The 18182-nt window shown below is 38.0% G+C and overlaps 1 protein-coding gene across 1 annotated transcript; it reads right to left on the bottom strand.

Annotated features, from left to right (window-relative positions):
- Positions 1–34: 34 nt before the first annotated feature.
- cusr (Copper-only SOD repeat protein) lies at positions 35–14289 on the bottom strand. The gene is made up of 10 exons (XM_010734808.3): positions 14029–14289; positions 9307–11380; positions 8727–8826; positions 7167–7247; positions 6512–6610; positions 5155–5287; positions 4856–4970; positions 4230–4354; positions 730–810; positions 35–644 (listed from the first exon to the last, which is right to left on the bottom strand). The coding sequence occupies exons 1-10, from the start codon at positions 14066–14068 to the stop codon at positions 553–555; spliced, it is 2940 nt and encodes a 979-aa protein (XP_010733110.2). The 5' UTR covers positions 14069–14289; the 3' UTR covers positions 35–552.
- Between the last annotated feature and the right edge of the window lie 3893 nt (positions 14290–18182).

Below are 18182 nucleotides of genomic sequence, written 5' to 3'. Positions count from 1 at the left end.
AATAAACCATTAATAAAGGTTACACCTCACAAACTCCTTTTGATTAGGCTTTATTAGGAAGTGATACCAAAATGTTCTCATTTTCACAGTATACAGCAAGAAAAAAAAGAAACATAAAAACATTATTTTATTCACAATTTGCCATATATTTACACACACTTAAATGGGCAGGACATATGATTTATGCATAAATGCAGAAAAGAAGTCTGAAAATGTACAGCATTAACTTCACCCACCCACTTAACGGTCCAAATGAATAAAATATAAGCAATATCTGTTGTGGAAAATGTAAGGTTCTATAATGGATATACTGAACAATGAATGAATGGCTTGTTGCCTAATATGATTTTTACTAACAGTAAAATGTAAAATAGGAACTTTATTTGTTGCCAAAAGCTGTAAAAAGAAAGTTTTTACTTGCTTCATAATTAACCAGATATCGTCATATGAGTTTGTGGGCTACATTTCATTAACGTATTCACAGTTTTACAATAGGAGCATCCATGTATCCCCACTGATGATGTACGGCTGATGTATGGCTGAACCTCTGGGCTAGAAATGAGTTATAGATGGCAGCAGGCAGGCAGCAGCAAACATCAAGCCAATAAGAAGAGTTCCTGGCACCAGGAGCAGACCTGCACTTCCTGAGGGCATCAGGATGAAAATAATTAGAAGAGGCTATGACTCACTGTGTAGATGTTACACAGTGATCGTCTCATTAATACTTACTTGTGCAGGAGTCAGACTCTTTGAACTTGCCCATCTTCTCGCTGGTTTTGAGAGACTTCAGAAGTTCTGCGCTCACATTCCCTTTAAGGTGCACACAATGTGGCAAACTTCATTACACACATACTGTCCAAGCTGTACACTGAATTGTTACGCTTAATTACTGCAGCTGAGTCTAAAGGCAGTTTAGACACCATTAAGACAACTAATATTTTATAAATGCTGCAGTGTATTTATAAAGTTTCTGTTTCAGAAAAAACAAACAAATAAATTCTATTACATACAGTTCAAGTTTCCTTTCACTTGGTTGCCAAATCATAATTTCTCTTCCTTCCAGCACATAAAGCATGATCATCAATACGCGCTATCATCCGTGTGCTATCTGATTACTCCTGCTGTATTACTCTCATGCTTGTAATCACAGTAAAGGAGTCCATCACAGGAATTATTGCAACAGTAAACTCTCTCTAGCTTGTGGGAGACTTCTGGGAGCATAAATGCCTGTCCTGTGCCATACTGTGTGAAACCTCTGTACAGACACTTCTCTGTTCCCCAACAGCAGATGAGACACAGAGACATTCAACTCCAGCATCAGGTTACAGAGCAATTTTTAGGGTTTTCAAAAGATTTTTCAATGCCCATAATTGTTCATTGTCTTGATGAATACACAACCAGCCCAGTGCAATACAGTCTGATAAAACACACACAAAAATCTTTGTGTGTGTTTTACAGAACCTACTCATCCTGGCTGTAATGTATGTATTATGCAAGAGTATGCAGCACTGTTTTTTTCTCTTAAACCTCACTGTTGGGTTAGGGTTAGTTTTTAACCCTTAGATGCATAAGTGGCTCAAAAATGACCCGACAAGGTTGTTTTCTTGCAATATCCTCGTAATGAAAAGTTGTTATCATTTCATATTCCTGATATTCCTTGAAAAACATGTTACTGATATCATGCCATTACATTTTTTAACTTACCTTTTATACATTTTATGAAATTGTAGTTTTGTATTATTACCTCAAGCTTCCATAGGTGGGTCAAAAATGACCCGCATTCATTTCCTATGGAATTTCATGGGAACCTTTGATTCTTATCAGCTGTGACTGTCAGGATATAGTCTGTGTGAAATGTGTATGCATGTCATTCATTCCTACTGTGTGAAAGAGAATGTGTTATTATCATGTAGTAATAAATTAGCCTACTTTAAAGTTAGCTCACAGTAGCTAGCTAACTAAGCTAGATAATATTACTGTATGTCTGTGTGTGTCATTCATGACTATTGTGTGAGAGAGTATGTGTTTCTTATCATCTATCATCAAATTTGGCTACTTTATAGTTTGTGAAACTAGCTAGCTAACTACGCTAGCTGACATTACTGTATGTATTGCACTTGTGTGTGCGTGTGCATGCATGTGTGCATTTATTTATATAGCTACATATTGATCAATAGGTTTGTTTGTCATTCAAAACATTCTCTTCCTTTTATGTTTCCTCACAACGTGTCATGGCTGCTAGCTATACAATTGAACACACACACACACATACACACACACACACACACACACACACACACACACACACACACAATGGATATTGACATTGTTCTATTGCTGTTGTGTAATTTTCTTTTCCAATCTTCATTAAAAATGTTTAAAGTGAAAAATACATTAAAGAAATCTTGTGTGGACCAAAATATCATACAAAATATAATACAAATGATTATTCTTATTTAAAATGACAAAAGTGGTATAAAAACACATTGATTCTAACACGGGTCATTTTTGACTCACTCATGGAAGAGTGTAGGGTCCAGTCACTTGTGCATCTAAGGGTTAAGAAAGGTGTGGTAATCCCACTCCCTTCTTGTATGGTGGCCCTGAAGTGCAAATCACAATGACAAATCAGAAAACACAACAGCAAATAAAAAAACACAATGACAAATTACTAAACACAACAACAAATAAACACATTCTTCTTAAGTCTGACAAACTCAAAATACATATTTATTTTGACTTTACACAGACTTTAATAGCAGTGCGTCAGTTGTCACTGGCGTTGCTCATATTCTGCCATTGTTGTTTCTGATTTGCTGTTGTGTTTTTTGATTTGTTGTTGTGTTTTCTGATTTGCTGTTGTGTTTTCTGATTTGTTGTTGTGTTTTCTGATTTGTTGTTGTGTTTTCTGATTTGCTGTTGTGTTTTTTGATTTGTTGTTGTGTTTTCTGATTTGCTGTTGTGATTTGCACTTCAGGGCCACCGTATTCTTGACATAACAGTGAAGTTTTATATTCAGTGACTGCCAGAGCTGCTACTGTTGTGTTATGTTACTGCGGCATAGTGTGCAGTACAGAATGTCTCTGAATGCAGGTGCTGTGCGGTGTCATTCATACCATTTAAAGGTACAACATGTAAGATTGGCCACCGCAGCTCAAATTCAAAACTGGATAGCAGTCTCCTCCTCCCCAGGCTGCAGCTAAGGCAAGTTGCCAGAGTAAAGACACTGAACCTTCATGAGGGCAAAATGAGTGCAACAAGGTTTATTTCATGAAGCAGCTTCTACTGTACGTCTAAGCCTGACTTCAGTCCGTGCTGCAAAATAACGACAAGAAGAGGTTTAATTTGGTTTGTGTCCTTTTGAGAGAGTGAGAGAGAGACGCACAGAGACACACACGCACACACACACAAACACACATAGAGAAATGCGACGTTACTTTCTAATTGTTTTTCAGTGGTAAAGTTCAGCACAATTAAACTAATCTAGACCTTTTCTAGTAAAAGAAACGACCCACACAACTGTTTTGGTAACCTTTGAAATGGAAATCGGTGAATTTGGAGCTAAAAGTCTTGGTGACCCGGTCAGTCCTCCCAATGGACTACGGCTCACTTCCCGCAGAAAAGCAGCCTCCTTCTCGGGCAGTAAGAGCCGAGTAGCGTCCATGAGATTAAAAAGAGAGATATTTTTTTATTCACTGAGGAAATCAGGTGGAAACCCACTGAAATAAAAACAGACACTCTGGGTCCTTTTGGGCTCTAAACATCTTAATCTTTTTAAATAATCTCCCATAATTACCGTGTTTTACCATGTATCTGATCATGGAGCTTCTTAGGTCGAGCAGAATCTAACATTCCCTTTATTTGCTTTATTTGTGTGTAGTTATCGAGCCAGATCAAAACACACAGAACAAAACATAAACAGACCACCCGGTCCATCAAGGCAAATTTCAAAATAAGAAACATACTGACTATCAATAAGCTCGTATTTCAGTAGAGCATGTTTCGTTAATCTCCAATGAGAGAACATATTCATTTCATGATTCAATACAGGAACTAGCTTATATATTAAATGATTTTCAGTTTAAATAGAGGAAGATGCTGCTGTGTTGAAGTCGAAGGGTGCGACAGAACACTACAAAAGATTGTGCTGTGGATAGAGGAAGATCATCAATGATCATCGATGATCTTCCTCTATCCACAGCACAGTATGTTTTGAACTTCCACCTTACCAGATATCATGAAGCTGACTTGCTGACACCTTCCATCAGGTGAAGAGCGGGGGGAGTCAGGCAGGATCGTGACCCTTGATGTATCCAAAAACAGAACATCTGCAACCCTTCTACGGAAGTCGTGTCTTGGCAAAAGGAAAATAAAATATCACTTTCATAATCACATAATATGACAAGTAACTGCAGATTAAATCAAATATAATTACGATATAACTACATCCATTCCATTGCTCACCACCATCTGTAATCTACACTTACATTATAAAACTTCAAACTTTTAACTGCAGAGTTGAATGCAATCAACGATCATTTCAATCAAAATGCGCTTCATCTAAAAGTATACACTGCAAAAGAGATCGATATAAAAGGATCAAATGACAAGAAATAGAAGTCAAAATGTTTGTAATGCATATTCTTTTCTTTCATTCAGCTGATTACTTTGGAAGATACTGCGAATACCTGCAAACTTTCCTGTTTCTACTCAAAGATCAATTTATTAAGTCATAAAAGTCAGTATTCACAGCAGCAGCACTCCTGTAGCATTTATTCTCAGATGATCCTTCAGGTTTTGCTCAAATGTAAAATGATATTAATCATGTAGTATGAGTTTTATTTATTACACCCACCTGCTGAAGTTAGTCACATTGGGAAATGTCTGTACTGCTGAAGGGGATTCTGGGAGGATGCTGGCACATGCGATGATGGTGTTGCCGTTCTTCAGCACTAGAGATCTGTGGACCACTGCAATCACAGAAAAACATGAACTACATCTGATTTTTCCACATTATTACATATATCAAAAATCTGTTGGCTGTACAGCTCTTAAATTAAATTGCTAGTCCACTTAAACGTTTTATTTGAATCTTTAATTGTCACCACTGCTAAATACACACACACAAACACACACACATCAGTGTCTGTGTACCTGTGTTGTCTCCAGAGAGCTGGATGATGCTGTCAGTGAAGACTTGTCTCTCTGTCAGGCTGACTGTGCCTTGTCTTGCTGACACCTCCCCCACTACACAGCTCAAAGGATTTTCTAGTAAACAGCTGGAGCTCTGAGAACAGAAAGAAGGAAGTGAATTACAGAATATGTTCACCCACAAAATTGCAAGTTTACCCCTACAGCTGCAGTTTGCAATACTGATTCCTAAATGTTGCGGAGAATTTTGTTTTTACAATGGTCAGTTCAGTCAAGTCCAAGTCTTATGCTGAAAAGTTTATTGAAGCTTGATGAATGAGAATGAAGGATTTATCAATTTGTCAGGACATTATGCGGCCTCAATTCTGAAGAAGCTGTCCTCATGATAATGGCACATCTGTGTGACACTGTCACTAAGTGGTCATCAGTCTACAAGCAAGAAAATAGGTTTACTCTTAGTGGTCTGACATTGTTATCGGACTCTGTAGAGGCTCCTACATTATGTACCTATCTGTAGTGTTTATGAAGTGAGACAGCCCTATCCTCTGACCTTGGTTAACATAGTAACAATCAGAATGGTGCCTGCTTTCCTTTATTTTAAGGAAAAGAAGTCAGTGTCCCCATAACAATCTAAGTTTTAACTCTACCCCCGACAGTGATCTGAAGACATATGTTTGTAACCCCCATGTATGAGCTAGAATAAAAAAAATCCTGACCTGTAAAAATGCTTTAATTATGATATTATACAAGTACAAATGACCCAATTTGATGAAACTGTCATCATGTTGTCAGTGTTGTCCAAGGATTTAAAAAGTTATATGATAGAAGTAACTTGACAAAATAAAGGAATGTCCTTCTAATCCTGTAGTAGACAGCAAGTTTGCTGTTTTAGTTTGCTTTTCTTTCTTTTCTCTGTACACACAGTACAGTGTGTATACTATATGATTTTAAATGGTCACATAATTACAGATATACAATTTTTATTGAACAACTGCCCTGCTATAAAAAAGAAATATTTGTGTAAGAGACACCAATCATGCAGTTTACTCAAAAATCAAGCTAATGTTGAGATTATGTCATTTAAACTGGTTTAAAATTTAGTTGGTTTGATGATTTGTTGTTTGAAAAGTAATCCAAATTTTCTGCTGTTTTTGTAGAGGTGTAGAGGTGATAAAGAACTGATCAGGTTTTTAGGTTTAACCTTGCATCTATGAAATACTTAGATATCAGCAAACATCTCTGCAGCAAAGCTCTGCATAAAGTCCGAACAAAATGCAGTTTCTGCTTTCCAAAACAGTCAACTTTAGGAATCAGGAAGAGAAGAAGTGCAGAAGTTAAAGAAGATACAGTCTGGCCTCACCAGTGATGTCATGTTGAAGGGATTGAATGTGTCTCCCACTTTGTTGCACTCGCTGTTGTTGGCACCCATACGGTTGATGAATAAGGATGCCACAGTTCTCTGCAGGGACAGATTATTTACCCTTATTTACTTACTTACACTTATTTATTTAAGTGTGAGTGTGTGCATGTACGTGCGTTTTCTTGTCTCTTTATGTGAATGCTGAATGTTTATTTAATCTGTATTTGTGTCAGAAATACAGAGAAAAACTCACACACACATTAACAATGAACACATACTTCAGACACGTTTTTCCTCCTCACCTCCTGGCATCTATGGCCTCAGTTGTGGGTGCTGGATGAATCCTATCGCTAACGTAGTGTTCCAACTTGGCATTGGATGTGAATGCTCTCTTATTTCCTGACTACTACCCAAGATATTGTCTATTTTCTATTCTACTTAGTATGCTCAGGTTCTCAGGTGTCTCAGCTATCCTGTAACCTTTTGCTGAAGGTTTTCTTGCCAAGATTTTTGTGTGCTTAAAGGGCTTAATTGTTGGTACTAGAATGCATTTAATGTTGATGACTGAGTTGGACTTTCGTTACTCTTATTTATAACTCTCATATATAAATACATTTGTGGTGGTGAATATGTGTATATATGACTATGTACATACCTTTTGTCTTTGTGTCAGTGACTGAAGGTCCACCTCCAGGGTGATATCACTGCTACTTCCATCCGGAAACATCTGCTGGCGCTGAGGAGAGAGCGAGAGAAAGAGAGAGAGTCGGATATTATGATGATTACAGTGAAAAGAATTGAACGTGTATTGTCATATTCTCATAGTAAGTAGTCATGAGGAATATTGGCTATAAAGGCAGTAAGAATGGACATGGCGATTTATGAATATTGCAATTATGACACTGGCTTTCTATTCAGTCAGCTTGAGCAAAGCTAGCAGATTTAACATTAATTCCCTAGACCAGCATTTATTCCTTGATACTATAGCCTCTTTGGATTACAGGCTCTTTTGCATGGCTGTAGTGCAGAGCTCAGTATGGGGCCTCTGGAGGGCGGCTGACAGAGACAGCTGTTCGCTTAGTGAGCTTCCTAGTTCAGGGGACCTGTAGGTTCCTACTAGCCATAGCAGGCGGATGTTAAACTAAGCTAATGATCTCACCCCTGCTTCCCATAGCTGATTGTTGCAACCCACCACATAATGCATAATGAATTCACTGTCTGTTCAGCGCAGCAAAAATACTCTGTCATGTTTTTGTGGCAGGTTGGCTCCTGATAAATTAGCTGGAAAGAAAACCTTGTATGTGCTCTGTGGCTATCAAAGAAAACTATCTGATTCTGATTTTTGCAAATTCGTATCTTATGTGCTGGTTATGGATGGGGTAGTTCTTTTAATCATCATGACCTATGGAGTGAAGAAACACTTTTACCATACATTTTACAATATCAGTGTTGAGATATATTTCTGTGAAGTTAGGCCAAGGAGGGTGATATTTGCAATGGTCAATCTGTCCCTGCCTGTATCCAGTAATAATTTCATGCAAATCAGGAGATTTTATTTCTCCACACCATCTTTCCAAGAAACTTAATCTCTGGATTACACCTAACCTCTGGGTAAATGGGATATCACAGCAAGGACTAAGCCTTTGTACATAAACAATACCCTGGGATGGCATACTTTTTATTGCTCAAGATTAGGTTGCTAAACTGTCTAGTGCAAAAGTTAAAAAAAGAAAAAGGAAGTTGTAATTTTCCATCAGAAACTTGTAAGACATCTAATTTCTGCATTAAAAAAAAAAAAAATTTAAGATATTTTGTACATGGGGCAGATGCTCTACCAACTGAGCTAAACGGCACCCCAAATTGATTTGAGATATCGCTGGTCCATTGTGAGTCCAACAGTATTATAGGAGTACAATGCTAAGTTGGTGGAGTACTCTGTACACTTAACTACTCTGATCAGATAGCATAAACTCAGTAATAAAACAGCCACTTTATTATTTACCCTTTAAAAATAAAACATTTTCAGGTTTGATGTTCATGTAACTTCGAGATTTAGTGTAGTGTGTGTTTATTCAGTCAGAGGAAATGAAAGAAAATAGTATTGTATTAAACAAAATAAATTAATTAATATCCTGAATTGATGGAATGTTAAACTACATATATGCAAAACAAACTGGCATTCATGGAAAAGACTTTGGCTGTTGTTTGTTCTTACCAGTCTGACTGTCCCAGTTACTGTACCGTTGAAAACAGCTGTGGCAGTAGTCCATTGTCCATCTGTATCTCTGTCAGCTGAGATGTCAGCACACCGCATTCTGTAGAAGAAACACACACATGCACAAAAACATAAAGATGATAAGATGAGCAAAACATATCCAAATCCTGCCGGGTTAACCTCTACAATCTTTCACCCACAGTATTTTGTGAGTCATTCTCTGTGAATGAGATGACATGACACGGTTATGACTCCATGGCCAAGTCTGTTACTGTACCAGAGGATCCCTCACGGTGATGAAGGTAAAAGATCTCCTAATACTGCAAAGGCATCAGTGACTACTCAAACTACAGCTGATGCTGTTTTATGTATGCTACATCTGTATCATTTATAATGTACACACAAATATCAAAGCATTCATGGAAAGACTTAGTGACTAAAGTTATGCTTCAGATATAGATATCTTGTGATCATCCTGAATATATTTCATTATACTTTTTCACTTCCTTTTTTATTTTTTTAACTTTTGGTTTCTGCCACTGTAATAAGCACAAACATATAAATGCCTGCAGGTTATCACCTTGATCCATTGGAGTAGTGAACCACCAGTGATCTTCCCACTATGCTGTAGGGTCCAGTTAATGGCATGTCAGGGTCCATGTATGAGGCCTGAGACTGCTTGAGGTCAAAAAGCATCCCAAACTTCCCACTGATGTCACCAATCTCGTACTGGTCCACTGTGCCAGTTGCAGGTGCGGGGCTATTTGATATGTTCCAATTAAAAGGGTTGAAGTGGCCTAGGATGTTTGCGTTGGAGCAGGGGCTTACGCTTTCAGGTCTGATGGGCAGTATGTGAACGTGGTAACCCCCAGCTAAGGAGTTCAGATTCATCAGCTCCACGTTTATAATTGTGGGGCCTCGTGGTACAGCCTGGGAGAACGACACCTGGCCATTGGATGTCCCAGGGCCAAACCAACTACCTAAGCTAGCTTTGGCGACCCGCACCATTGTGGTGTTGGCACAAGCAATCCTCGGCCCTCCTTGTTCTGCTTGATGGATGACTACAGAACGACCAATAATGCCTGAATCGGGCAACCAGGAAGTGACATCAGTGAAGAAATGTTTTGCTTCCACTCCACCCACGTTGTGGCTGAGGTTGATGGTGCTGTATTTGTTGGATAAGTCTCCCACCTCACAGGATAGGGGACTGGACGGGCCACAGTAGAGGGCATAGCTGTTGTCCTCTGTGTTAATGTTAAAGGGGTTCCAGTGTCCTTGTGTTGTGCTGCAGCGTCTTACATCATCATCTCTCTCTGAGCTGATGGGGTAGGTGTGAACATGCCAGTGGTGGTTTTTGGTTGGTGCCATTGTGGGATTTCCATATGACAAATCCACGAAGATGGCTACATCAGACAGAGGGAAGTTCTTCAGCTGGGTAAACCAGATCTCACCAACCACAAGGTTCTGAAATCTAGCTCTGGCTACAATCACCTCACCGGGATAGCTGATGCTGGCACAAGCAAACCTGGCACCATCGGTTTTGTGTATTACAACTGAACGACCTACAATGCTGTTCTGTCCAAACAAAGGGAGGTTGAAGTCTGTGAACACTACATCCACCTCATTTTTACTTGTAAGGAACATATGCTTGGCACTGAGGTCACCAATCTCATACTGATCGTGTGTTGAACCAGGCACTTTTGGGTATGTTGGGTCCCTCGTGTTGACTCCAAATGGATTCCAGTGGCCACCCACATTATCATTTGAACACATGCTTGACCTGACTGAGGGGAGAGGAAAGTGGTGGACATGATAAGGTCCGACTCTGCTTTGTAAGTTAGTCAGGTTTATCCTCAACTCTGTCACATCAAATGGGGAAGCCTGACGGAAACTGAAATATCCTTTGATCCCTCTCATGTTCACCACAGCGCTGACCTGCTTCTCTTGCACAAAGTAAATCTGAGCACACTTGTAACTTGACTCCATGCGAATGAGAAGAAAGCCATTGTTCTTGTTGAAGCTGGTCAGGTCCAGACGGGATTTCACAGGCTGTAAGGGGGTTCCGACTTTTAGGACACCCAGATTGGTCAAAGCAGAGGGATCTAAGCTTCCCAGAAGAACATTGCAGTTTGCAGCAGTGCTTGTAGATCCAAAGAGAGTGATATTTCTTCCTGAGGCATTGACCTGACCGATTGTAACAAGGTCTCCTAGCAGCCTAGGATTAGTCTGTCCTGTGTTAAGGCGAATGTAAACATTACCAGCAATGGGACCTGTGAACCTGGCCTGACGAGTCAAGACCGTTTGACCTTGACTAACAACTGTGCATACTTGAGTGCCGTTGCATGTCTGCAAAGTCAGCGAGAAGTCATCCAGGTTTGAGTATTGTTCGAAAAGGCTTGACACGTTGATGGTGACAGTGGAGGCCGGATCAGCTGTGAAGGTGAAGATGCTGGAGCCAATATTTGCTTCAGAACAGGGTTGAGAATAATGGCCATACATGACAGGGAACTTGCTTAGGGAAAAATTAAGTGAACCACAGAATCCAGCGCCGGTCACGTTAACAGTAGCCGCCTTGGAGCTGGAGTTAAACTGTACCTGCCCTGTGACACCTCCCATGTTCAGAGGTGCCAAAAACTGAACACAGGAAAAGGAATCTGAAAAGAATGACAAAAAGGAGGTGATGGGAGTAATCTCGGCTCTTACACTTGTTAATGCACAACCCTCCTCAAGAACCAAACATCTGATGATCCTGCAAAATGCTCATTCGCATTTTTTGAATGATCAGTTGCCATTGTTGAAATAATATTCCTATCTGTGCATATTACAATTTGGTTAACATTAGACGATATTTAGATAATGGTTTGGAAACGTTTCTCAGCATGGAAAAAGAAAGCCAGAATGATGTTTGCATTAACAGAGTCATCAGCATAACTGACAGATGTCTCCTACTTCACTGAAAATCCATTCTCTGTGTATGGGAAATGTGGGAAAAATGAGAGTTTAAAATTTGAATAACGAAATTTTTAAGTGAAAAATTAAAGGTGCATGAAGGGATCCAAATCGCCAAAAGAAAATCAAATTTTCACCCATACATTAAAATGGGCAGAAAAAGTTTATATTTAAAAAGTATGAAAGTTATCAAAATCAATTTCTGTATAAGGAAATTTAGAAAAGTGTCTAGAGGATGAAGTAGAATAATATAGATATATAAAAAGGACACTAATAAAAAAAAATACCTTGGTGTGACTTGGTATGCTGTTTTGTTTGCCACATTGGCAACACACTAATGGGTGGGTATTCAGATAATTATAGGGAGGCCTACTAGGGATGGGAATCGAGAACCGGTTCATGTTGAGAACCGGTGTGTTTCAATTCCATGCCAACAGGGCGGCTTGCAATCGTCAAAGTGGAGATAACAGTGGAGGGAACACGACAAACATGCAGAAACATTTGCACACACAACATGCAATATTTTTAAATGAATGTCGTGTTTTTGACACGCTTCGGACTGGAGATGAATCTCAACCTAGCAGCAGCAGCAGCAGCCAGGCAATGACCACCTCTGCGGTTACTACAGAAGGTAACTCTGGTCAGTAACACACTGCCTACCATGTTAGCGCCATGTGCTTCTTTGTAAAACATGCTATAACAGTACACATTAAATGTGTGTATTTGCCACAGTTACACATCGTTACAAGGCTGTGGGCCTCTTTTGACCTCTCTGTTGGTTTTGTAATGTCGTGATACTTATAACTAAAAAAAGTTGATGCTGATCAAACTGTTTGTTCTGCTTTTTTTCCCAAATGAGAATCGATAAGAGAATCGACAAAGAATCGAATCGTTAAGCAGAATCGATAATGGAATCGGAATCGTGAAAATCTTATCAATTCCCATCCCTAAGGCCTACATCATTTTTTTAATTAAAAAAAATTATGCCACCTTTAAGTGGTAAATGGTGGTGGTCAACTAAACATGCTGCTATTCAAATGAGACAGCTATGACAGATTATCATCATTAAGACACATAATGTCCCTAAACCACAGACTAATTACACATAATCACTAGATCATTAAACATAAGGTAGGGTAAAGTTTCAGACAACCTATAATTGCCAACTCTTTTGTTAGATAAGACACTACATAGAGAAATATGTTCTTGTAAAACCACTAAATCAGATTGAAAAAATGGTGGATATACTGTGTAAAGTAGGTTGTATGCTTTTAGTTTCTATTCTATTCTTATAGTTTCATTTCTTGAATTCTTCTGCCTGTATGACATTTGAAGTAAGAGCCAATAGTGGAAATGATACTTTCACAATGTGACTGCAGTCCTAATATAAATTCATTGTCATCCATTTCCATTGAAATTCTTCTCAAACTGATTAACTGTGCAATACAGTGAATATTAGCAATGTTTTTAAAAGCAATCAATTATATTTGTCATTGATGTGAAGTGTAACCTTATGCACGTTATAAACCTTGTTTATAGTATGCTATGTCAACTTCAGATAGCTTAACATTAGTTATTCATAAGCACTAATTGATAGCTATAAAGTAATATAATCAAGGACAACAAACAAACTTTTAACTCAGAAGGTTTTAAAACAGATCAACCCATATTCTTGAGCATAGCCTTAAAACTTTGAGCCAAAGTGCTACAACGGATTAGTTTCAGGGCATAGACACAGAGTTGGAGTAAACCTTGAATCTGGATCAAGGTCTTCTCTGTGAACCACATTTATTTTGGAATAGACCACCTGAATTTGAATTTAAAACAACCAGCTAACAGGATAATCATCCTCTCTGGAATATCGCCCTGGTCTGATAAATATCCATTTGGTAAAATATCTGGTTGCTTGCACAAGATAAAACAAGATGCTTGGGATTGTTTGTATACCATTTAATCCAGGGGACTATCCACATTAAATCAGAAAATTGTGCATACTTTACTTACTTAGTTAGAGTGGACTTACTGATTTCATAATTTTGTTTAAAGCCTTTCCGCAACTAACTCATTCATTCACAGTAGGGCATGCAGCATGTGTTACTAGTCTCAAAACATTATGATTTAAGCAAACCCAGCAGCCTTTGGTCACATGCTAATGAATAACAGAGTGTCTGCACATTTTCCAGACAGAGGGCAAGAGCAGCTCATAAACACAACATCAACCAGGACACTCATTCTCTGTTCTCTAAAGTGCATGGTTTAAAACCCACAGCATAGACCTCAAACTATCGAATACATAAATAATTACACAAGTCCACGTGGCACTTGCAAAAGTCAACAATGGAAAAATACTCACCAAGTAAAGAAAACAGCAGGGCAGCTGTCAAAAGGCACATGTTGGCAGCTGTGTGCAAAACACACAGCAAAGAGAAAGGATATATTTAGAATGAAAGGAAACTCAGGTTTAAAAAAAACTTCACTGAAGTCACGTAAATCCTCACTGAAGACTTAAACAGTTCAGTTACAATACAAGAAGTTTAGTGACAGCAAAATGATACAGTGAAGCATGAGTGTGACCGGTTTTCAAAAAGTGTACAGACTCCCTTGTGCTTCTGTTTTTCATCTGCAGCCTGTCTGTGTCAGCCTGTGATTGGATGAAAGGGTGACAGCATCACATGTGTGGAGCCAGGGGCGGGAGGAAGAATATTTGGCAGACTGGATGGTGGGTGGAGGTGACCGGTCTCTGTCACACATAGGCATATCTCAGATTAAAATGTTTGTGGAGGAAATCACCTGTTGATCTTAGTGTTTACGTGTTCAAACAGTCTGTTGGGCTGATCAGTTCAATGCAAAAGAAGTATTTATTTGTTGTTCACAGATTTTATTTAATATATCAATATTTTTTAATTGATATATTAAATAAAAATGTAATTAAGGGCTTTATACTATAGTTGATTTACAGTATATTGTATTATTATTGTTTGTTCTTTTATAATTTTATGTAATAAAAAAAAGCAAATAATTCAACTTCAACTTCATTATTATTCCAGTTATCCCCAATATGGTTTCGCTGGCAGGCATGAACCACACAGGTCACGGAAAAACACTGTATGACAATGAACAGAAGCAAAGTCAAAGACATTTAAGCAATATAAATATATGTTTATAATAAAACGATATAGATAACAAATATTAACAATAGGTCAGGTAGATCAAACCGAAGATAGAAAACATGGAGCCGAATGAACTGTTATATTATATAGGTGAGCTGAAGTTCAGGTCTTTGTGTTATATTAAGTATTAGATTGCATCACTTAAATACAAAACATATACATGTATTTATGAGTGTGCTTGGTGGCACTGAAGACAAATGGTTCACATTCAAGCTCAGAGCCAAACAGTTTCACGTTTCTTAGTTGGACACTGAGGTGCGGTGCCAGGACCCATTCTTCTCGTTCCCATTTTACAATCCTATTTCTGCCCCTTCCTCTTTCTTCTCACAGAATATGCTTCAGCTGCCCTTGTGACAGTGTTGAGAGAGAAAAAAAAGGCTAGAAAATAGTAACTCGTTCTAAGAATAGCAGCCCAATAGCCCATCATTGTGTGTTTGGGATAGGCCACACAGCTATTTACACATACTGGAGGGTCTTTGAAGTAGGTCAGGTCCTTCACTTGGCTTGTTTAGATCACTGATTGCAGCAGGAGCTGGAATCGTGACGTGATCATGTTTCTGTCGCTGCACGTACACACAGGTTTGCTGTCTACGCACACACACATGCAGGATATTGGCACAGAAAGGCAAAAGACTGCAGAAAATGGAAAAAGGGCGCAGTTGCTATGGGTGTTCACTGTTTTCTTCATGCCACTCAGCATTACACACGATGAACCTCGAAAAGCTTTAATGTTTTAAAAATGTACGTGTATACATTTAACTGACACACATAATTGTATTTCTGTTTTTTATTTTGAAGTTTGCAGGCATACATGCCATGTAGGGAGGACAGGACGGACTGGATAATGTTACAATTATCAGTAAGATCACAGTTGAGTGACAAAGTTTCATATGAAAACACTAAGAGACTTTCTTATCATGTCTTGAAAGCATGAGGAAACGTGTCAAAGATATCAAGGATTCTGAGAGAAACAGAACTATATTACATTACAGAAATAAAATATACTCATTGGTGCCATTCTTACTATTCTTAAGGTCACAATATACTTTGTCAATTGTAACTATGTACTACTAGAGAGAGAGAGAGAGAAGGTACTATCCACTATCTAAAATAATGGGAACTATTTTTCTCTCATGACTTAAGATTACAGAAATAACGTGCATAGCACATGTGCATTCACACAAACATACACATGCACACTTGACTGTTGCCTTCATGCATAGATAGTTTCTATATATCTTGCAGTCACAACCACTTTGCACTTTCTGCAGAGTCAAAGTGTAATGAAGAAGAACAGCAACATATTTTTTTAATCATGTCATATTTGGGTGTCACCTAAAACAATATGGCTTCTACACAAAAAAGGCAATCAACCGTCACTTCGATCTGTCAAGATGAACTGCCTGCATACAGACTAGGTTTTGATAAGATGTTGAGCAATGTTCATTCCTACGAAACTGATTGTGTGACTTGATAATAACATTGCTGTTAAATTATAATGATTGGTTTGTAAGCAGCTTCTGAAGGTTATGATTATGTAGTGACTCTGGTAGATGAGGTTTTATATTTTTTATTGAATTCACTGAGCAGAGGGAACATTTTAAAAACATGTAAAATATCTGCAAATCTGATCATGTTTTTCAAGTTTAAAAAATCAGAGTTTGTTAAACTTTTATCATATGTGATGATGATATGAAGTTGACTTTTTAACCAATGTTGTCTGCTTATAAAGTCCTTCTACTGATCCGTCTTACCTGTCTGTGTTCAGCTGGTAAGACAGTAGTTCATGTGTGAGAGAAATGTGGCAGTGATGAACAAATTTAAGGCATTTATATTTATAATGTATTTCTTGTGGGCAGCACTTTCTGCTGAGTCAAAGTGTAATGAAGAAGAACAGCAACATATTTTTTTAATCATGTCATATTTGGGTGTCACCTAAAACAATATGGCTTCTACACAAAAAAGGCAATCAACCGTCACTTCGATCTGTCAAGATGAACTGCCTGCATACAGACTAGGTTTTGATAAGATGTTGAGCAATGTTCATTCCTACGAAACTGATTGTGTGACTTGATAATAACATTGCTGTTAAATTATAATGATTGATTTGTAAGCAGCTTCTGAAGGTTATGATTATGTAGTGACTCTGGTAGATGAGGTTTTATATTTTTTATTGAATTCACTGAGCAGAGGGAACATTTTAAAAACATGTAAAATATCTGCAAATCTGATCATGTTTTTCAAGTTTAAAAAATCAGAGTTTGTTAAACTTTTATCATATGTGATGATGATATGAAGTTGACTTTTTAACCAATGTTGTCTGCTTATAAAGTCCTTCTACTGATCCGTCTTACCTGTCTGTGTTCAGCTGGTAAGACAGTAGTTCATGTGTGAGAGAAATGTGGCAGTGATGAACAAATTTAAGGCATTTATATTTATAACGTATTTCTTGTGGGCAGCAATAATAATTGTTATTATTATTAGTTGTATTTCTGTTTTTCATTTTGAAGTTTACAGGTATACATGCCATGTAGGGAGGACAGGATGGACTGGATCAGGTTAGTAATGGCAACAGACTGTGAAGAAGTTACAATTATCAGTAAGATCACAGTTGAAAAGAATTTAACATGCAAACATGCAGAGCTATCATTTATTATATTATGACATTGGAGAATGCTTGAATTACTGTCCGTGCATTCGTGCATTCACACGAACATACACATGCACACTTACCTGTTGCCTTCATGCATAGATAGTTTCTATATAACCTGCAGTCACAGACCACTTTGCACTTTCTGCTGAGTCAAAGTGTAATGAAGAAGAACAGCAACATATTTTTTTAATCATGTCATATTTGGGTGTCACCTAAAACAATATGGCTTCTACACAAAAAAGGCAATCAACTGTCACTTCGATCTGTCAAGATGAACTGCCTGCATACAGACTAGGTTTTGATAAGATGTTGAGCGATGTTCATTCCTACGAAACTGATTGTGTGACTTGATAATAACATACCTGTTAAATTATAATGATTGATTTGTAAGCAGCTTCTGAAGGTAACATATTTTTTTAATCATGTCATATTTGGGTGTGCTAGTTGGGTGTCACCTAAAACAATAGAACAATCTTTTGTTCTAGACAAAAGAGTCAATCAATTGTCACCTCGATCTGTCATCTGTCAGCATCTGTCATCTAGCCACGACATGACTTATAATCAAATTATTCCATTTATTTCTTATGAAAATATTGTTATTCTAATAATGAATTTAAGACATACTATTCTTTATTACAGTACAGAAATGCTTTAACAACTGTTCAGAAGTGTCACATTGTTTGC

Source organism: Larimichthys crocea, chromosome X, assembly GCF_000972845.2.
Source record: "Larimichthys crocea isolate SSNF chromosome X, L_crocea_2.0, whole genome shotgun sequence".
In the NCBI taxonomy this organism is placed as follows: Eukaryota; Metazoa; Chordata; class Actinopteri; family Sciaenidae; genus Larimichthys; species Larimichthys crocea.
Note: the sequence above shows the minus strand (reverse complement) of the source record. Positions and strands in the feature narration are given on the sequence as shown.